At 45.7% G+C, this 21,827-nt stretch overlaps 2 protein-coding genes across 13 annotated transcripts in view; one reads left to right on the forward strand and one right to left on the reverse strand.

Annotated features, from left to right (window-relative positions):
* Positions 1-224: 224 nt before the first annotated feature.
* Amigo2 (adhesion molecule with Ig like domain 2) lies at positions 225-3,421 on the reverse strand. 2 transcript variants are annotated; one of them, XM_034517264.2, is made up of 2 exons: positions 3,101-3,421; positions 225-2,701 (listed from the first exon to the last, which is right to left on the reverse strand). In XM_034517264.2, the coding sequence occupies exon 2, from the start codon at positions 2,641-2,643 to the stop codon at positions 1,081-1,083; it is 1,563 nt and encodes a 520-aa protein (XP_034373155.1). In that variant the 5' UTR covers positions 2,644-2,701; positions 3,101-3,421; the 3' UTR covers positions 225-1,080. The 2 variants fall into 2 exon arrangements, with proteins under 2 accessions (XP_034373155.1, XP_034373156.1); XM_034517265.2 differs by having other exon boundaries at positions 3,069-3,383.
* The window catches only part of Pced1b (PC-esterase domain containing 1B), a 137,213-nt gene continuing 118,536 nt past the window's right edge, over positions 3,151-21,827 (forward strand). For 6 of the 11 annotated variants that reach the window (XM_076911965.1, XM_076911964.1, XM_076911962.1 and 3 more), the window contains exon 1: positions 3,500-3,633. The gene's annotated coding sequence lies outside the window, so the exon portion shown is untranslated. Of the gene's footprint in view, positions 3,294-3,499; positions 3,634-21,270; positions 21,403-21,827 lie in introns of those variants that run through there. The other 5 variants (XM_034517267.2, XM_076911966.1, XM_076911961.1 and 2 more) reach the window with 3 other exon arrangements.

Below are 21,827 nucleotides of genomic sequence, written 5' to 3' on the forward strand. Positions count from 1 at the left end.
TGCAGGCTATCAGAGTAGACTGTGATACAGAGAGTGAAACTCTTATTGGAACACATTAAAGCTGCTTCCTCCCTCTGAAAGGTAAAGTCCCTGCTGTAATGACAAGAACTCCGGAGAGGCATCTGCTGTAATGTGGACACCGTGTGAGGGTGCTTTACACACGCAGCACGAGCTCGTCACACCAAACATCTCAGAATGCATCGGTTAAACAGGCAACTGAAGCATCAAGTCACAAAGCACATGTATTTACAGCGACTTAAAAGTGTGAGACACAGTACACTGGGGTCTACTCAGGCGTCCATATAACTTCAGGTTCTACATATACACAAGCAGACGGACAGACACGAGTCTGCTACGATGAAGGTTTAGGGAGTTACTCAGACATTTTGGTACTGACACATATTCTTGGCAACAAATAATGACACCTCTACTGTTTCGGTGAGATCTTCTGTACCAGGATGCAGAGACTACGGAGAAGACAGCTAAACAGCTACGGCTCTTTACACTACATGGGATGGGGCACAATCCTGTGGATATTATATGTTTGCCTATTCTGGTCTGAAATGATGGTTTTGGCTGAAAAACCTCTAGGCTAACTTTATGCTTTATAAATAACCAATCCCTCCTTCTAGATCTTTTAAAAGGGAAAGAAGCCAGTAATGTTTTTCTTTAAAAAAAAAAAAAAAAGAGACTTAGCTCAGCCCAACTTTGGTTCTAGTAAGTCAAAAGATTCTATTTTTAAAGAATGCTAACACATAGCTTTATTTTTTTCTTCAAGATAACCAAATAAAGAGATAATGGCCAGTCCTATTGCCTTCAAGCCGGCTTTGAAATCCTCAAGGATGCTGAAGGCTAAGACGCTGTTGTCAGGAACTTAAAACTCTCAGAGTCCACTGCCTCTTTACCCAGCACGAGAAGCAACCAGTGTGCTTTGCCTCACTTCCTGGCAACCATCTTAAAAGACACCCTTTGGTTTCATCTCAAAAGACAAAACAGTTTCTGTCCTGCTATTAATTCTGCAGACCAAAGTTGAGCAAGGAAGAGATTAAATCACGACAGCAGACGAACACAGGCACCCAGTTAAGTGGATGCCACAAAGGGTGTGTCTGAGAACACAGAATTGACTGAGTCTGAGTCAGATTTTGCCCTGGTGGACTTTAAGATGCCCTCGGCTATAACAGTCTCACTGGGGAAAAGCTTCACCTTCCCATTCTGTCCCGCCGCCGCCGTATCCTTCAGGGGCTCCAAAAACACCACTCTTTTACCTGCCTTCCGTTCCTCAGCAGAGGCATCACTAGTGGGGCCGGGACTGAGAATGGACGAGTGAGCACTGCTTTGGTTCAGTGTGTTTTTCTGTTTCCTGGCTTTACATTTGCACGGGCACGGTGTCAGGTACAGATACAGTAACACTAGAACTATACTAGCCACACAGGCAGCCAGGGTGGTAAAGGCCGTGTTAAAGGCCTCGTGGGCGTGGGATCTGTTTACGGTGAAATTGCTCACGTTTATCATGATATCCACGGTCTCATTTAACAGACGCTGCCTGTTCATTGCGATACAAGAATAAACTCCGGCGTCCTCAAAACCGGGGTTCTCTATAACCAGACTTCCGTTGTAAAACACACGAAAGTTCCCCGTGTCTTTATCTGGCTCCAGCAGTCTGTTATCCGGACCGACCCAGATGAAATCAGTATTTCCATTCCCAGTCTTGCTGTCACAGTGGACAATCGCCCTTTCCCCAACCTGAGCCTCGTGGATAAAGCCGAGTGCGTGGAAGGAGCCGTTGATAACGCTGTAAGAACAGTTCAGAAAGCTCTCCTGGAGGAGGAACAGCTGGTGAGAGTGTCTGGAGTCAGACCACAGGCGACAGGTGTAGTCATTCTTAAAATCCATCACAGAGCTAAAGTGCCTACGGTACCAAAATATCAGCAGTGAGTACAGAGAACAGTCACAGACAAACGGGTTCCCGTGAAGGTAGATGCCTCTCAGTTGTTTGCCCGGCACTAAATTTATATGGTGCATTGGTATGGAAGAGATTCGATTATAAGAAACGTCTAAAAATGTCAGGTCGGCCAGCTTGAACCTCCCAACATACAAATCCATAGGGAACTGTGTGAGCATGTTCCCACTCAAGTAGAGTTTCTGCAAGTGGGAGAGCCCTCCGAACGCTGCCGGGTCCAGAGAGGAAATTCGGTTGTTGTAAAGCAGAAGCACTTCCAGAACCTTCAGCTCTTGGAACGTGGCACTTTTCACTGACTTCAGCCTGTTGGATGATAAGTCAAGACACTTTAAATTTGGAGTTGTGGAGAAGCTGCCGGTGGAAACGCTGGTGATGTTGTTGTGGCGAAGAATCAGGGTGCTCAGTTTGACAAAGGACACTGGCATCCAGTCAGCATCCAGCAGTCCGATTCCGTTATAGCTCAGATCCAGTCTTTTAATCAGTCTGAAAAGGTTCCCAGGCACCTTAGACAGGTTCTTGTTGGTGCAGCTGACAATGTCGGTGGCACAGATGCAAGCAGTGGGACACATTCCTGAGGCGCTGGGGCTCACCATCACTGCGATCACCAACAAACACAGCAGCCCTCTGCAACCCGGTCTGACAGCTCCAGGCAGGGTGGGCAGTGTGTGGAACCTTAACGACATTATGGTCGCCTCTGAGTCTCTTGCCAGTCGCTTCTCACCAGCTCAGCTTCCCACTGATCTGGGAACAACATTTAAAACGGGAGAAAAGTACAAGTTAACTGCCACTAGTTAACCCTTTCGAGTTATCGCGTAGTCGCTTTCGTTCAAATTAACTTTTGAAATGGGTTCCATCTCCACCCGGGGGGGGAGGAGGGGGGGCTTTAAAAAAAAAAAAAAAAGAGAGAACCTGTTAAATGCATTTTTCCTAGATTACTCCAACTCAGTAAGATTTCCAGGCACCTTCTCTCAATGCAACAGTCTCACTATCAGAAACTCAGGTTTTTTGTGTGTGTTTTTGTTTTTAAAGGATGCATTCTGCCTTAACTCCCTCCACCGACACAGAAAAAATACACAATCGCATCCCATAAACAATTGAACGGAAATACTTAGCCAGCCGTCGGTCTAGCCGACCACTCACAGCGCTGGGAAGCCGCAGCGGCTCGGGAGAGGCCGCCGACGGCGGTGCGCTCGGAAGGTCCGCGCGTCCGCCTGCTGGTTCGCGCCCTGCGCGCTCGCACCTTCCCTCCGGCTCCCGGTGGGCGGCAGCCTCTCAACTTTGGCGAGTTTCGTGGCGGCGGCGCGGGCTCCCCGGCTCTCTCGCTCGGCTGCAGGTACCGCCGGAGCTCGGCCGCGCCGGGAGCGGGGTGGGCGGCGGGGGAAGCCGGCCCGCCGGTGGCGCTCGCAGGCTGCAGGGCCCGGGCTCCCGCGCCCGCCGCCCGCCTTTTATCCCGCGCGCCCCGGGTCGGGAGCGGGCGGGAGGCGGGTCCCCGCGTCCTCGCTCCTCGGGCGCCGCGGCGGGCGGAGCAGGGGGGGCGCAGCCAATCGCAGAGGCGGCCCCGTGCGGGCTCCGCGCCGCCTCTCGGCCGGGTGGGACCGCAGCGAGGCCTGCGACTCTGCACCCCCAGGCCCCGCGCCCCTCGCCCCGCGCCCGCGGGGGAGCCGCCCAGCCCGGTAGGGAGCCGCCCAGGGTGCCGGGGTGCCGCGCGCCGGAGCCCGCGCGCGGTGGCCCGCAGGTGGCACCCCACCCCGATCTCGGAGCCTGGCTTAGGGGCTGGGGCGAGGGGCCTGGCGGGCGCTGTGCACCGGGTGCTTGCTGGGGTCCCCGCCCGGGTTTGGAGGAGGAGGAGGAGGACTGGAGCGAGGGCCGCGGCGCGTTCCCTCCGGCACCGCCGGGGCTTTGCGGGGGTGGGGGGTGCGAAGGCGCCGCGGGGACGCCCCCCGGTTCCCTGGGAAAGTTCGAGCCCTTTTCCTAACTCGGAGACGGCGGCCCGAGGCACCGGGCCCAGTTGTAGAAGCAAAGGGGCAGGAAAGAAGGCTTCCGGTTGGAATGCACAGATAAGGGCTTTAGCCTTAAAAAAATAAACAAACAAAAAATCCAGAATGGTGCTGGAGGCTTCGGGACTAGGATTAATCCCGGCAGGGGTGGCTACGCAGAAGGACTTGTCCCCTAGAGGCCGTGCAGCCACCAGGGCTCCGGTAGACTGAGCTAGCATGCCGGGAAGGCACAAGCTGGACAAGGCCATGTGAAAATGAGGTAGAGCTTGAGGCTGGTGGGTTTTTCGATTACAAATCCATTTTTGTTTAAGGCTTAAACGATGGGATTTGACTGAGCCAAATGCTCCATTTGGCCGTTGTGTACGGATTAAAAGAAATAAATTACTGTCCCCCAAAATCATGCAGAAGGGATAGAGAGCCAATGAAAGGCAGACAACATTGGGGAGACAGGGCAGAGCACGTGGATACAACTTTAAAGACCAAAATGATTACCCTACCTCCCAGACGCCCTTAAATTTAGCGAAAACTTCCTGAGTGAGTTTTTGGCATGGATCTGATGGATCTGTGTGTTGCGTTAATGTGGACTGGTTCCGCGATAGTGCTATTCAGTGTTTTCAAGGGAGGGCAACTTGGTTCCTGTTAGTTTCACTTTCACTAAAGATTTACTTTTACCACCAGCATCCAGCCTAGTGTGCTCCCAGGGCACATTCTTCACTTCCCGGGAGAAATAGGTTAAGATTTTCTGTCAGACCACACCCCCTGGCTTAGCGGTCATAGTCACAAAGCTGAACAGTCACCTAGAGATGGAATCAGGTAATCAAAGGAATATTATTTAAATGACCAGTAAATAACTGGGCTTTGCAGCAGTATTTGTACTAACATACCAGTGGAAGGAAATCAGGAAGGCTGTTAAACCCGTGCTTATCACAAAATGATCTAAAATGGGTATTTTTAAGACACGGAGCGTGGAAGTCATGCCAAACCTGGAAGCAGCTTGCAGGAGTATCTGGGTATCACCCCACAGCGTAAGCCAGCTGTACACAGACTCACAGGCAGGTCTATTGGAGACCAGGTCTCTGGACTCCCACATATGTCAAAGGCAGGGGTAGCATGAAAGGTGTCTATTTCCTAGCAAGCAGACAAGAAAGCTGACTTTAATAATAGCAAAAGGTATGGCCTTACTATGCAGGGGATAATGTTTTTATTTTTCAGGTTTATTTGCTAACCTTTATCATCTGATGGATCCCCACCGCATTGGTCCATTTTAGGTTGCTATAACAAAATAACCTAAACGGGGTGCTTTTTTTTTTTTTTCAAAGAAATGTCATTGAGCCCACAGTTAGAGGCTGGCCGTCCAGGATCATGCCTCTTGCTCAGTCCTACCGTTAGAGGAGAACCCATGGTACTCATAGCACGGTAGATGGTAGACAAGTAAGAGAGGGAATGGGCACATTGAGGCACACCATGCCAGAGAGGTTCAGGAGACATATTTGTTCTTTCTATAACAACTTTAGCACCTGTGGTCCCTTGAGACATTCATTAATCCTGTCCATGGGTGAGCCTCTGAATCAATGGCTCGACATTAAACCCATTAAACCCAACCTGGAAGCTTCACACCCTAGTAGGTCACATATTGTCAGGCTTCTGTCAAGTGGATTTTTGGAAGGACACTCTCAAATCATATTCAAACCATAGCACCCTGTCTCCATTATAAGGAAAATTCTGTGAAGCCAGCCGTTTCCTCTGTCATGGTCACAGCTGACACTTGGTTGGCATTTGGTAACCTTTTGATGAATGAAACCGACCTACAGGATGCCTGTTCTGGATGGTGATGGTCTCAGTCTGCTGGTTCTTACCCTTTACACTTTATAAAGCTTGCCTGAAAGCAGGGGACCCTGACAAACATCAGAGTCCTGGATCCAGCCACGCCTGAAAGCCACCGAATGCTCTCGTTTAACTGCATTCTCTACTGCTCCCTCTTTGTTTTGGGGTACACTGTTCTGCGTTGTGCTTTTATCCCTTGTGACTGTCCTAGTCCTGATGCATTCAGTGGAGGTGTGAGCTGTCCGTGTGCTCCTCATGTGTCAGACTGAGATGTGCTTGCATACAGTAGCTCGCTCATTGTTCTCGGAATCCCCCAGCATGATACTGTCCCATAACCCAGGTGATAAACAGCTGCACTCCGAATTGTTTGAAAGTGGAATGGGTTGAAATGGTCTCGAGGTTCCACTTGAAGGGTTTTAAGTTGAACAGAACAGAGAAGCTTCTTCCTCCAACTTGGAGTGAGTACCATGACAGATGGCCAAGTGCCGTCTCGGGCTTTAAAATAGGGACAGATGGATGGTCCTCTGGTCTCCTCCGTGTGGTATTTTCTCCTGGTATTTTTGACCGTTCGATGATTACTCCAGTGGATAGTAGGAAGTGGCTTCAGTATATGGTTTGATTTTGAATCTAGTGTGCTGAGATGGGCGTGGTCGTGGTGCACCTTTCTGGCCTTGGAAGGCTCTCCTGTCTGAAGGTGGTGATTGAGATCTTGGGTTCTAGCTCTGTGGTTTCCAGTTGCTTGGGTTATATTTAAAAATTTGAAGAATTAGAGGTCAAAGGCAAGGAACGATTGATTATAGCAGTAGTGTATTAGCCTTCTCTGGGGAAACAGAACTGATGCAGTGGATCTGTGTATGAAGAGGGGACTTACCAGCTTGGCTTATAATACTGTCTTAGTAGTTTGTCATTAGCTGTCTTCACACTGGGGATGCTGAGGATCTGGTAGCTGTGCAGTCTGAGAGGTTGGAAGCCTCAGCAGACCCAGCCTGGCTCTGAAGGCTTAGAGCATTTCCTGTTTGACCGTCTTCAGTCCATAGTTGGAAGCCTGAAGATGTTGGATTCTGGCATTAACAGAGGAACACAGCGGCGATGGCAGCAGTGGGGTAGATGGCCTTGCCAGTGAGAACAATGGCCAGCAGGCAAAAAGAAAAGCTCTCATCTGTGCTACCATGGGGGTGCTGCCCACATCCAGGCTGGATCTTCTCATATCAAGAAAATCCCTCACGGGTTTGCCCAGCATGCTTGCCTTTTAGGTGATTCCAGATTCAGTTCATTTGACAAGCAAGATGAACCATAACCAATAGTTGCTTTCGCTAATACTAACATTCAGTGGGGGCTTTCTAGCCTGTGTGGGCTTTTCATGTTCATTTCTTTTGAGTCTAGCAAGTTTTCTGTGATCCACTGAAGTGTCTATCTGTCTGTCTGTCTGTCTGTCTGTTTGTCTGTCTCTCCCCTTCCTCTGTGTGTGTGTGTGTGTGTGTGTGTGTGTGTGTGTGTCTGTGTGTCTGTGTGTGTTTACACATTGCCAGGTTGCACTCATAATAACGGACAGTGAAAGGGAGTGTCCTTTAAAGTGAGTTTCTTATATTAGGTATACATTATTCAGGGGTTAGAGCACCAAGCACTAAGGGTCACATAGATGACTCAGTGACTCTACTCTAGGTTCTTGTCTCACAAGCTCAAGAAAGAAAATCACAGGCTAGAAGGGAACTCTTAGGAGGGAGCTTTTTATTACAGAGATACAGCTTGAAGGAGATTAAAGATCTATTGCGGAAAGCGGAGCTCGGGAGAGGTTCCAGGGGAGGAGGGGGAACCCTCTAAAATGTTTGTCTAGGGCCTTTTTATAGGCCGGCAGGAACTAAAGAAAGATGGAAGACATTTCTGTTATGATTGGTTTATTCTCTGAGCGCATCATAAGTTGAGCCAATAGAGACTGGCACTCTGTGTGTCCAACGGGGAGATGCTCACAGGCTGCACACCTGATGCTCTCTCAGTTAGGGGAGTGGTCGAGCATTGAAGCCCCCTCTTCATCTTTGACTTGTTTGTTTGATGTTGACCTTGATTGGCTGTTGGCGGTTTGCCCTGACTGCTGCTGGTGCTTACAGGGTCTTGGACCCTGGTGGGGTCTGCTAGCCTTTACATATTCTGCTCTCTCGGTTCTCCTGCTTCCGTGATCAACTGGCAGTTTTGCCGTGGTGGGAACTAACTACTCTCATAGCTACAAAGACAAAACTGCTGTTCTCCTTGGTTCGTCGTATCTAGCGCCCCATCTATGGGGTGTGCCCTTTCTGGAACAGTGGTGGCTTCTTAGAAACCATTTTTTTTTTCCCACAATGAAGCCTGTTATAACTGGCTGCGTTAGAAATAAGAATATTCAGGAGGCAATAGTGCCTTGCTCACATTCCTCCAAGAAGAGAGTCTTTGGGGGAGCCAGCTTGCCTGCCAGAACTGGCTCAGAGCCCCATCCTTCCACTCCTCTGGTCAGCTTGGTTGGCTAATACCTCAGATATCCTTTTATCCGTAACCTTTATTTCACTGCTACAATAGGGTTTTATTTTTCTAAAGTGTTGACCCAAGGGAAATGCGTGGCTTTGCCCAGCAGCCCCAGTAGTGCACCCACTTTTAGCAGCCTTTCCTTACTTTGGCCGGCCCCTGCTGGTTTGTGTACTTTGCCTACTGTCTGCTAGGGCGACGGTACACTGTCCCATGACTCTTAATATTGGAGATGTATTTTTAGGGAAGACTCAACTCGAATGCCATGGTTTTGTGGAGGCACCTTCTGCTTGCTTGGAAATGGTGCTGGGACCACATCCCCTGCCCAGGGAGAGCCCCGGTAGTCATTTCTGAAGCAGTGTCCACTTCCTGGGTTTCCTCTTCGTTCCAGGTTGTTGTTCATAGTCAGTGGAGAGAAAAGTCGCCCTTTTTTTTCTTTTTTATTTTTTCTTTTTTTTTTTTTTTTTTACATTTTAACTGTATAATTTGGCTTGTCCTGAGTTGTAAGATCATATTTTGGTATGCTTCCAGCAGTACGCACCGAGCATCACTAAGCCAATGGGCATTAAGTAGGTTGTACCTGCTCCTCTGTTTTGAAGATGGGATGTGAAATGTCTCCTGAAAGGCTCCTGTGTTTGAACAGCTGGCCCCCTGCTTGGTGTAGGCCTTGAAGTGAGGTTTAGCTGGAGGAAGTGCTTACTGAAGGGGCACTCCTGCCATGGTGTCTTCCCAACAGGATGGCGTGTGCAGCCTTGAACTGTAAGCCAAGGATGCCCTCTCTTGAGTTACTCCCTGTAAGGCATTTCTTCACACAACAAGAAAAATGGCTACTATACTCTTCCCAGCCCTTTCAAGCTGTCTCATTTCCTGTCCCTGGAGATTTGCCTTTTCCAGCCGGGTGCATAAAAGGGGTCTTGCAGTGTGTGGCCTTTGGTATATAACTTTGCTCATACTTGACCCTTTCCAGAGTTTGGGTGGTGTTGGAACCAGCCTGCTGAAGCCCCTGCATAGTTGGTTTGGTTGTACTTGGACATAAACAGGGAGCGGTTACAGTCCCATTCGTTGAGAGTTTTGAACTCTGAAAGTCTGAGACGGCAGGGTGGTCATAGAACCCCACTATTGCCATGAGGTTGAAGATCAAGTCTCCGGCAGAGTTCACATAACTTGCCTGGAATCCCCAAGGATTAAATATGGGGCTATGCCAAACACTGTTCTCTTTAGGTGCTTCATCCTGAGTCTTGGGCAGCAGTATGTCTGTCCTCTGTTGCTCAAGCCTGGGACACTGACTGTAAACAGCAGGCACTGAGTAGTTGCAACAGGTCACATGATCCCTTGCTATCGCACTGAGCATCAGTCTCCGGAGTAGTTGGTGTCTGTCTCTTGCTCCTTCAATAGAAGCAATTATAAGGCAGTTGTTTACAGTTTGATTGTTTTATCAAGTATGTGATTTTTTAAATTATTTATTTGGTGAGTTAGTTGAGGGTTTTGGGGTTTTTTGTTTTTGTTTTGTTTTGTTTTGTTTTGTTTTGAAACAAGGTCTTAGGTATGTTGCTCAGGCTGGTGGGGATCTCACTATGTAGCCCACACAGGCCCCAAACTGCAGATCCTCCTGCCTCAGCCTTCTGAGTGTTGGGGGTACAGGTGTGTCAGCAGACTTGGCTTAGGTATTGAGCTGTGGCTGGATATCATATGCTCATGACAACACCTTTTCTAACAGAAAACTTGGGGCACGTTCTTAGTGTGGCAGGCATGTGGGTAAACATATCTGTGTGCACACAGCTGTTATCACACTCATTTAGTGCCTCTTCGACTTTGGGTTGTGACCTTGGGAGAGTAACCAGATGTCAGGGTTAGTGTCTGAACATTCAAAAGCCAAAAGTTAATTCAGAATTAGAGGGAATCCGAGGAGTGTTTGGCAGTGCTCACCTGTGTTACATTATGTGACGTCACTGCAGCCTTGGTTCTGAACACATAGCATGCACACTTCTGCTGTCATTCTGTGTAGCACCCATGAAAGTTGCTAGAAACACCCCAGCTTAGACCCAATGCTATGATTCGCGGTGTTTTTACTGCATATACAAGACTTTCTGCTTATATAGAAACATAATAGTCTAGTTATGAAAAACAAAAGCATTTACTATTCCCCTACTATGGTTCCTCAGCATGCAGATACTGAAGTAGTATGTTTGGATTATGTCCTGTTAGTTTGTTTTTAAATATTATTGTTTGAATGGCAGGCTAGTGTTCATTTAAAAAAAAAATCACGAAGCAAAAATCGACTTCGGATTAGGATAGAATTCCTAAAAATAGCCAAAACACACTTTTGCCATTTTGTGTTATGTATTTATGCAGTTTGTTTTTTATCATCGTTGGTGATTATAAATTTATATCAATCAACTAAAAAAAGCATTGATAGTGCTCTGTGACAGTGTCCTTTAGTGTCAATTGCCATGGTTTGCAGATTCAATGATTGTTTAAATTGTGTGTGTGTGTGTGTGTGTGTGTGTGTGTATGATCATGAATGCACGCACATACACAGGCAAGATCAAGTACCTCCAAAGGTCAGAAGAGGGCATTGGATTCCCTGGTGATGGTGTTACAGGCAGTTGTGAGCCATCTAGTCTGAGTACTGAGAACTGATCACTGGTCTCTGCCAGAAGATCACCTAGACTTTACCAATGCGCCATCCCTCCAGCCTCTTTCTGTAAAAATAACCACCACCTTTATCTCATTGCAACGCAAGTTTGTTTTTATCTCCAATAAATAGTAAAATCATATACCAAAAACTGTGTTAAAATAAAATTTTTATTCCAGCATGTTTTCAGTTTGTATACATATATATATATGTATACATATATATATATATATGTATATATATATGTATATGTATATATATAATAAAAATTTGTAGGGCAATAATGGGTCATGAGTAGAAAAGCTTAAGAAGCCCTGCTATATTGTTATCTAAAATAATATAGAAGGGTACTATTTGAAGACATTAAAATTACAAAATGGTACAATTATGATTCTTGTAATATATATGAATTATAGATTATGTATACATTTTGTGAATAAATTATATTTCTACATCACCAGTGGGTTTTAAAATACACCCTTTCTTTCCTTGTCTCTATGTCCTAGTATTCTACAATATTTTATGATGAGGAAAACACAACAGAGAGCTCTAGCTGATTAGAGTTTCTGGTTAGTCAGGATTCTCATTTACTAAACACCCACATCAGTTTCAGAGAGCCAGGTCCTCCTTCCTGTACCTCTTAGGCAGTGAAGTAACCCCTAAATGGGACAGGATGGAGACACAACTCCACCTGTGTTAGCATTGCAGTGGTTCATCATTTACTAAGCACCTAAGTGTGCGGCACCGTTAGAGGATTACAGTGCTGTGTAAATGACCGGGCAGCCACTATGCCAGCGCCATGCAAATGAAGCACACAATGGAAACAGATTTCCTGCCTTCCCAGCTCAGGTCAGGACTCCAGTCTTTTGTTGAATTTCACTGCAAAACACTGTGAGTCCTCCCAAGGCCAGCCTCTGAGAAGATCACATGCTCCACTCCCCATACCACCATTGGGTTCTCGATAGAAAATGAAAATAATAGTAATCAAGGACCTTTCTCCTAATCGTGAAAATGCTGTGTGCTGCCTGCAGAAAGACTGCAAGGTGGAGGAGAAATGGAATCAGAGAATTGCCGTTCATAATCTCGGTGGCAAATTAAAGTTTCTGCTCAAAGAATAAGTCCACTGGAGTGAGAAACAAGTCAGTAAAATGATTTTCTTCTTTGTCACAGTTATGCATTGTTAGAAACAAATCTGCTCCCCACCTCTCTCCAACTTCCCCCTCTCCCACTCCCTCCTCTCCCACTCCCCCTTCCGGTTCCTCCCCTTCCGGTTCCTCTTCTTCCGGTTCCTCCTCTTTCGGTTCCTCCTCTTCCTGTTTCTCCCCTTCCTGTTTCTCCTCTTCCTGTTTCTCCCCCTCCTGCTCCCCCCCTCCTGCTCCCCACCTCCTTCACCTACTCCTTCTCTTCCTCCTTCTGCTTCTCCTTTTCCTTCTCCTTTTGTTGCTATGCAACCCATCCTGGCCTCAAACTGGCCATCTCCCTGCCCCTGCCTTCCAAATGCTGAATTTATAGGAGTGCATATAAATATATTTATAAAAAAATACGCCCATTTTCTTTCATATTCTAAATTCAGCCTTAGGGATGAAATACACCGGTAAGAATTTGCTTCTGAGCGGGGCAGTGGTGGCTCACGCCTTTAATCCCAGCATGTGGGAGGCAGAGGCAGGCGGATTTCTGATTTCGAGGCCAGCCTGGTCTATAGATTGAGTTCCAGGACAGCCAGGGCTACACAGAGAAACCCTGTCTCAAAAAAAAAAAAAAAACCAACAACAACAACAAAAATTGCTTCTGAAAACCTGTAGAGCTGAGGACATGGCTTAGTGGGTATAGAGTTTACTGCTCAGGTATGAGGACATGACTTCAAATGTGCGCACCCCACATACAAAACCAGACCCATAGGCCTGTAATCCTATGACTCTCTGGAGATGGGTGGATCCCAGGGGCTCACAGGCTAGCAAGTCTAGGTGAAACTGCAAGTTCTGGACTCAGTCAGAGAGCCTGGCTCAAAAAATAAGAGTAGAGAGCTATTAAAGAAAGATGTTTGATATCAACCTCTGGTCCCCACAAATGTATACATGAGTAAACACCCCGCAACACATGCACACACACATAAACACAACATGCACACAACAAAAAAAAATACACAGTTTTGGGAAAAAAATCAAGTGTGCCAAAACAATGTTTGTAATTATTATGATTACCTCTTAGGATCTAGGGCATAAATTGTAGGGGACTAATTTTCATTTTTCGAATTACTAGCCTGGAGGGATCATCTAATTGAATTCCTAAATGCTATTATATCCTCAAAACTGGAGTCACCACTGTCGTTCCGATACACACTGATAACATTTAAAAGTCCCAGGTTTGAGGATTTCATGAAGCATTAATTAATTACCATATTTTTATAAAGGCAAATGTGATTATTCAAAGTAACATCTAGTTTGAAGCAAACATCACTGGCCAGCTAACTGTAACACAAATGAAACAAGATAGCACTGAGGGAGAAAAAGAGAAACCTCCCTGTTGCACAGCCAGCGGTCATGACCACAGTGCTCCATCGGCTACTTTCAGCAAACACAGGCTTGTGTGTTTGGTGCTCCATGGATAATTTGCTGAGGGACTCTGACCTTTCTGTTTGTACTAGTGAAGTGTAACATCACATTCCTCAGGAGGAGGACTTCCGGAAAGATCACAGGAAGTGGCCCTAGCAAGTGCACACAGTCTAGACAGTACTTCACCACACTCTGGACTATGCTTCCCACAGAACTGCTACAAGGACCCTCGGAAGTGACTGTTACTCCCCCCCCACCCCATTTCCTAACATGAGCTACCCGGCTTAGTTAGTAAACTGACCCAAGATCAGAGGTAGAGCCCGCTCCCCTACCTTGGCCTTTCTTACTCCAGCTGCAAGCTTAACCATTAGTGCTAATGTTTCCCATTTAGGGAGTAGCAGGGCCAGCCATGATTTAAATTCCATTCAGCAAATACTGTTAGTCCTGGCCACACTCCCAGAACTATAATGTGGTTGCTCTCTTCTAGGAATCTGTATTGTGATTAGAAATAAATACAGCAATGACGCAGTACAGAGAACGCAACTCCGAGCCGGAGCTGACCCATTGCCGAAATGCTCTCCCCAGAAAGATGCAGAACTTTAGCTCTTAATTCATTTTGTTGGCAAAACACTTCATCAAAGTGAAGTGTATCTCAGTTAAAACATAATTTGGGATAAACTAGTAAGTAACCAGAGGTGAACGCTGGTTTCAGGACTAAGTGAACATGTAGGGCCCAGCGGCCCATGCTTGTGATCCTGATTCTTGGTAGGTGGACCCGAGAGGGTCAGTTGTTTAAGACTAGACTTGGTTATGTAGCAAGTTTAGGGTTAGCCTGGTCTTCATAAGACACTACCTCAGAATCAGTTGACAACAAAAGGAATCGAGCAACTGTAAGATTTCTCTTCTCCATGACATTAACCACAAAGATTTATAGGCAAAGGAAGATATATCTCGTGGTCTGAAAACATCCTGTAATTAAGTGCCAAGTGGGAGGGTATAGAAATAGAGTAATATGGTAAAATGGACCATTGAATAAAGAGTCAAGTCCCTGGATTTGGGTCCCAAATGTTCTGTTTCTTGGCTCTGTGATCTTTAGGAAGAAGTCAGCCTTTCAGATTCCAGCCTTCCGGTGTGACGGAACCGAGAAGCAGTTTGGCTTTGCAGGGTTGAGACAGGTGAATAGTGCTCTGAGGTTTATAAAACTGTAAAGGGTATTTGTCTTACTGCCTTTGGCCTTAGCTGTGGTTTGATATAGCACAGATGTTTAATAAATGTTTGTTGAACCTAATGGCAAGGTTTATGTACAAAATAACTGGAGCTGGAGAGGTGGCTTACCACAGTATGTTTATGCCAATTATGTGGCCCTCGAGCCCTGTTCTGCCAGAGTACAGCAAGTTCTAGCTGCCCAGCCCACCTTGCTCTCTCTCTGCTGCTGCAGATGACAGGCGTCAGCTGGTGTACCCACCTGGGCTTCTCAGAGGCCCCGGGGACTGATGAGAGTGAGTTCTCTGGTGGAGGCCTTTAGTTAGGAGTAAAGAGGGGTCGTCTCATGTTCAGTGGAAAATACCCAAAGGGCACATTGATAGAAAAATCAAACTAAAGCAAGCAAGCAAACAAACAAACAAATCACTTTGGAGAAGAAGAGTTTTGACATGCTGCCCCTTGCATCCTACACTGTGGTAACAATCGAGGTAGAGGAAGGTATGGGTTTTCTTGGCTGCTATGAGCAGAAGCAGACAGGCTGAGTCTTGGCTTCTTGGCTGTTGTGTTAGTGTGTGGTCAATATGATCACCAGCTTTGCATTGTGGTCCCCAAGTGGGGCCAGATCGGGAGCATCTGCGTAGCTCCTACCTGCAAAACTAGAAGCTCCATATTTTTGGTGTCTTTCATCCGTGGAGAATGATGTAAAATAGAACCCAGCGAATATCTACCTATTCATTTATAGCAAGATCAGAACTCAACTTTTGGTCTGGCTATACTTCATGCCTGAAAGAAAGCTTTGAGAAACCAAAGTTATAGACATGAATGTGTTTGTTGGGTGTGAAATAGAAGTGTTTGGTATGTTTAATATGTAATGGTATTGTTGTGCCAGGAAGCGTTCGTGAACCCCAAAAGACCACCAAGGAGCCGTTTCTGATGTAATCACATTAAGGTCTCTTTATTACAAACTCGAGTTTGGGCTTACCGCCAACCCACAGGAGTGTTTTTGGTGAGGCAGCTCAAACTCTCATGGGGACAGGGTTTTATAGTAAAGGGGAGTAATCGAGGGGAGGTCCAGCCTGGCAATCGTCTAACTGAATGACTGTCGTAAGCCCACAGGTGGGTGCTCTGAAGCAAGACGGTATACAATCTCGAATCACGAACAGTCTAAAAGTACATCTGAAACAATCAGACTAATCTTTGGTTAATCGTTGCTAGGAAGTAGCTCTGGCCAAGGACAAACAAGCCTACATGAGTGCAGCTTGGGTTTAGCTGCAGGCCGAGTTCTCAGGCTTTTTTTTTTTTTTTTTTTTTCCTTTTAAGATGGAGGCCAGTTCCAAGATAGTGTAGGTTTGGCCTCTTAGTATCAAGCTATTATAATCTTAATGACATAAGAGAGATCCCACAAGTAATGGTTGAAATCTTTTACATTTATTGAGACAGAGTCTCTGGTTTTAAACTAGTGAACCTCCTGCTTCATCCTCCCATGTGTTAAGGAGTGCAAGCACATATTAACTCCTATTTTTCAGTAAACTAGGTTTAGGAGGAGGAAGAGGAGGAGGAGGCAGAGAAAGAGGAGGAAAAGGAGGAGGAGGCAGAGAAAGAGGAGGAAAAGGAGGAGGCAGAGAAAGAGGAAGGGGAGGAGGAAGCAGAGAAAGAGGAGGATGAGGCAGAGAAAGAGGAGGAAAAGGAGGAGGAGGCAGAGAAAGAGGAGGAAAAGGAGGAGGCAGAGAAAGAGGAAGGGGAGGAGGAAGCAGAGAAAGAGGAGGAAGAGGAGAAGGAAGAGGAAGAAGAGGAGAAGGAGGAAGAAGAGGAGGAGGAGGAGGAAGAAGAGGAGGAGGAGAAGGAGGAGAAGGAGGAGGAAGAAGAGAAAGAAGAGGAAGAAGAGGAGGAGGTGGTGGTGGTGGTGATGGTGGTGGTGGTGGGTCCTTGGTTGGTTGGTTTGTTGGTTGAAGCAGGGTCTTGTGTATCCCAGCCTTGAACTCAATATGTAAGCAAAGATGCTGTTGAACATCTGAGCCTCCTCTTTATGCTTTTCGGGTGCTGAATTTACAGGAGTAAGCCACCACTCCCTGTTATGCAGGGCTGTTTTCATGCCTGCTAGGCAAGGGTACCCACTGAGCTACACCCTCACCCCCAGTGAACCCTATTACACAAGGAGTACAATAGCCTCTGATTCTGCCCTACCCAAAACCACCGCTGTTGCTCTTTGGACCGATCTTTTCCCTTTTCTCTGATCAGTAAGTTAGCAGAGGAGGAAGAGCCTCGCCGTGAATTAGGTAGACTCGTGATGAGGAAGAGGCACATGGATAAAGAACAGAGAATTTGTGTCAGAGAAACTGGCAGAAAGCTGAGGAGCTACCTCAAGAGATAAAGGCTCAGAATTTAAGTCAACAGAAGCAGGCATTTTACAGAGCCTCAATAAAATGACCAGCTAGCTTGATAGGGGAAGAGACAGGCAGTAGACCAGACTCACGGAACAGGGTGAGCAGAAGAGCCACGTGCCTACAAAGGTGGCCCATACACAGAGCTTCTACCAGCTCACAGAGCTTCTACCAGCTCAGATGCCCACTGGGTTTTCTTGCAGCCACCACCCTCCAGTGTCAGAGCCCCCTGACTTGGAACAATGCAGATAGCTTTATACCTTATGTTAGTGGAGTCTGACACTTTCTGTCTGCTTTGGTGCTAAACTTATTCAAGAGCTTCATCTGTAGTTTTGGCTTTGTGGTTAGCTGTAACTCTGTGTATTCCATTGTGTGGCCACACCACAATTTCTTTAACTATTTCATTAACAGTTCCAGGACCCACAGACTCCTGTTTGATTATCGGTAGATTTGGGACAATAGCCTTGCCACGCATGCTGTGAACCCCCATAACTGTCCCTCTAGAACACCTTGCCTCTTCTAGCTCTTCATAGTTACATGCTAATTTTAGAAAGTTTTGTCAATTTCTAAGAACAAATAAGCCAGCAGGCATCTTGGGTTTTGACCAGGGTGCTGCCTGAAAGTGTTCGTTCATTTGGAACTGCCAACAATACACTTCTCACATAATAACGCGTGTGCTTCTATTTATTTGACTCTGTAGTGTTTTTTTCAGCAGTATCATATACTTTTCTAATTCTTAATAAACCAGGAGCCAAAGTTTCTCATGTGCTTCTCAGCTTTGGGATGCCAGCAGGGCTTTCCTCGTGTTTGTTCTGGGTGAACTTATTTTGAACTGTAGGTCTTCCTTACATATGTAGGCTGAACTAAACTCACGTTGGTTTCTTAATGCTTTATTGACCCATTTTTAAAAATGTTTCTGAAAGAAAAGTAGAATATTTTTCTCATAAAGCTTATCCCAGTTTTTAAATTGCTTGTATTATTTTAATACCTTGGGAATGTCTAAGAGGCTTTAATTTCCTTGAAGAACTGTAGGATTCAGGTATTGATTCTGCTCAAAATGTTTGGAAGGACGCACTGGTAAGCTATCCTGGCCTGGATTTTCTTTAGGGAGAAATTTCTCTTTAATTATAGACTTCATTTAAATGTTTTACATCTATTATCATCATCATTATTTATTATTAATTATTATTAATAATAATAGTACATGTGTGTGTGCACAGCACGTAGGTAGAGTCTGAGGACAACCTGGAAGAGTCAGCTCACTCCTTCCAGCAGGGTAGTCCCAGTGATTGGTTTGGTTTGGTTGTTTGGTGGTAAGTGCCCACTGAGCCGTCTCACTGACCCTACACTCATTTGTCGTACATTACTGAAATACTGTCTGCTTCCATCAGCTTTGGTCAGCTTTAGTTTTGGATTGGCCATTTTATCCACATTATCAGATTCCTCTGCATAAAGTTTTATTTTTCCTCTCATCATCCTTTTTGTATTTGTGTGATCCACAGTGAGACTCTCTTTTTCATTTCTCTTTACCTGCATTAGTCAGGGTTCCTAGAGGAACAGAATTAATAGGAATATATATATATTCATGTATGTATGAATATAAATGGAATTTATTTATTCAGTTTTATTTTTTTCTTTTATACCCTCTGTGGTCTCCCCACTCCCCATCCCACCCTCTCACCTCACCCACACTCACACCCACCTCTCATCCCCTTCTCCTCAGAAAAGGAGAGGCCTCCATGGATATCAGCCAGCCTTGGTATATCAAGTTGCCATAAGACTAGGTGCATCTTCTTCTCTTGGTGTTAGACAGGGCAGCCTGGTTAGGGAAAAGGGATCCAAAGGCAGACAGTGTAGGTAGAGACAGCCCCTGCTCCCACTGTAGGAGTAGACAGTGTAGTTAGAGACAGCCCCTGCTCCCACTGTAGGAGTAGACAGTGTAGTTAGAGACAGCCCCTGCTCCCACTGTAGGAGTCCCATATGAAGACCCAGCAGCACACCTGTTGAATATGTGCAGAGGGCCTAGGTCCATCCCGTGCATACTCTCTGGTTGGTGGTTCAGTCTCTGTGAGCTTCTATAGATAGAACCTATTGGAGCAGCTTACATGCTGTGGCCTGGCATAGTCCAACAATAGTTTGTCTACTAACAAAACTGCCAAAAACCTGGTAATTGTTCAGTGTGGGTGTCTCAGCAGTCCAGTCTGCTGTGGGAGTCCCAGGGAATCCCTAGAGGGCTGCTGGTCTTCAGCCTACGTTGTGAGGAAGTGGGTTCTTCTCAGACCAGCAAAGGACTGTTCAACAATAGGAACCATGAAGTCCCCAGTGTGAGCGAGGGCAAGCAGGCAGAAAGCAAAGGCTCCCTTCTTCCATGTCTCTTTATGTAAGCTGTTAATAGAAGGTGTGGGGCCTGGAGTTAGGGTGTGTCTTCCCACTTCAGATGATCCAATCAAGAAAATCCCTCACAGACATGCCCAGCTGCTTGGGTTTTAGTCAAATTGACAGCAAAGGTCAGACATCCCAAGTTCATCATCCTCTTAATAATATGTTTAATTTCTAAATGAAAGCAGTAACCCAGTCATAACTCTGTCTAACATAACTATCCCACGTACAAATGCAAACACATTCTATATGTTAAAATAGGTGGCTGCTGCGTCCTTCACAGGGCTTCTGTGTACTTGGCCTGACTAGGGGCTGTGAGAGAAAATGAGAAGAGACAGACAGATGGACACAGAAAAATCTGGGGTCAGATAGAATGGGCTCTGTGCTGTAGAACCCTTAGCACCCTGGAAATGCATGTGCTTCTCACAGACAGCGAGCAGGGGGCCAGGGTTATTACATACAGCTGAACAGGAGGCAGGTTGTTGGGGATAAGCAAGGGGGCAGGGTTTATGTCATACAGCTGGGTCACTAGAAGCTACAAGTTTTACATATATGGACTGATATCAGGTGTTCATTATGTCTTCTTTATACATGCTGGGCTTTCTTTTTTGCTTTTTTTCTGCCAGTTGCTGGAGATGCATTCATCTCAACAGGGTCGATATTTTAGACATTTTAAAGGTTCTTTCCTCCAGGCTCCTAGTTGTGTAGATGCTCAGGTCTGTAATGTCATCCTGCTTATGCTTCACGCTGTTAAAAGTGTAGGTCCGGCTTTCTTATTCCCTTCTTGATTAGCTTTGGGAGGGCACGTTTCTCTTTGCTTTTACATCAAACATTTGTTACATTTATTGCATATAATTAGAATTTTTTAAAAACCGATTCTGTTATGTTCGGTACAAGAGCTGACGTTTCGGGTTTGTAGCCATCCTCTTTTTGTTGGCTTTTTTGTTATCATTTTCGGTTTCTTTTGTGATCTTTCTCACCTCGTTTGGAATACTAAAAATGTTATTTACTGTTTGCATTCTAGTAACTTACAGGTAATATACTACTTTATTATTCTAAAGTAAGTATCCTAGAAACCGTAGCGTGCGGCCCTGACTTGTCACAGAATGTCTTAGCCTGTTCAGGATGCTGTAACCACATAACCTAAACTGCATAGCTTACGCAGAATTGTTTCTCACAGTTAGGAGGCTGAAGAGTCCCTGGTCACAGGGCAGCAGATCCAGCCCTGTCCTCACTGTGGTGCCTTCTGGCTGATTCCTTATTCAGTAAAAGATACTTCTCTGTGTTTTTATAAGGGCTGTGTGCCATCTGTGAAAGGTCTAGCCTTATAATCTAATGTCCTAGTTTTATTTTCTGGCACTGTGATAAAATACCCTGACGAAATCAACTTCGTGTAGAAAGTGTTTATTTTAGAGCACAGCTCCAGGTTATCGCCTCTAACGGGGAAGTCACAGGTGGCAGGGACTTGAAGCATCCTCATAGCCACAGTTGCACTCGGAGAGGATGCATGCATGCTTGCCGGTGCTCAGCCTGCTCACCCCTCTTCATTCAGCTCAAGGCCTAGCCTATGGAATACTACCACCTGCATTTGACTGGTCTTCCACCCCAGTTTAACCAAACCAATTAAGAAAATTCTCACAGGCATGCCCACGAGCCACCCTAATCCAACCACTTCCTCCTTGAGCCTCTCTTCCCAGGGGAGTCTAGGTTTTCTCACATTGACAATTAATACGATCACACCACCACTTATCAAGGATTGCAGCTCTTATTACCATCACCCCAGGGGTCAGTTCCTACAGATGGATTTGGGGAAAGTGTAAACATTCATACCATTACACAGAATTATACAATTCATTTGTACTCCTGATCAAGCCATCTATCCCCGTGAGGACTGCGTTCTTGGAATGCCTCTTGCTTCTACATAGATATTGTACTTCCAAGTGCATTACAACTACCATTTTGTTCGGACAACAGTAAGGTAGAAATATCTATTTATCTGTGTGTTTTCCAGTGCTTTCCTATTTCTTCTTGCAAGTTCCCCCGAGATTATTTTTCTTCTGCTTTAAAGAACGTCTTTCAGTTTCTCTAATATATATTCTTATTCCCCTTTCATTTATGAAAGGTGGTTTCTTGAGATACGATCTAGACCGACATCTACTTTCTTTGAGCCATTAATGTTGACAGCGTTGTCTTCTGGAATCCATTATATCTGTTCATAACTGTAAATCTTAATGTTCTGTCTTTGAAGATAATGTCTGTTTTTTTATTCTTTTGGCTAACTTTAAGGACTTTTGCAAATTTTGGTTTGCATTGTTTTGACTATGATGTAGTTGCTTGCATTTTTCCAAGTGTTTTATCTTATTTTTTGAATCTACACGTCGATGTTCTTGTCTTGTTTATTAT

This window comes from Arvicanthis niloticus, chromosome 13, assembly GCF_011762505.2.
Source record: "Arvicanthis niloticus isolate mArvNil1 chromosome 13, mArvNil1.pat.X, whole genome shotgun sequence".
NCBI classification, from domain to species: domain Eukaryota; kingdom Metazoa; phylum Chordata; class Mammalia; order Rodentia; family Muridae; genus Arvicanthis; species Arvicanthis niloticus.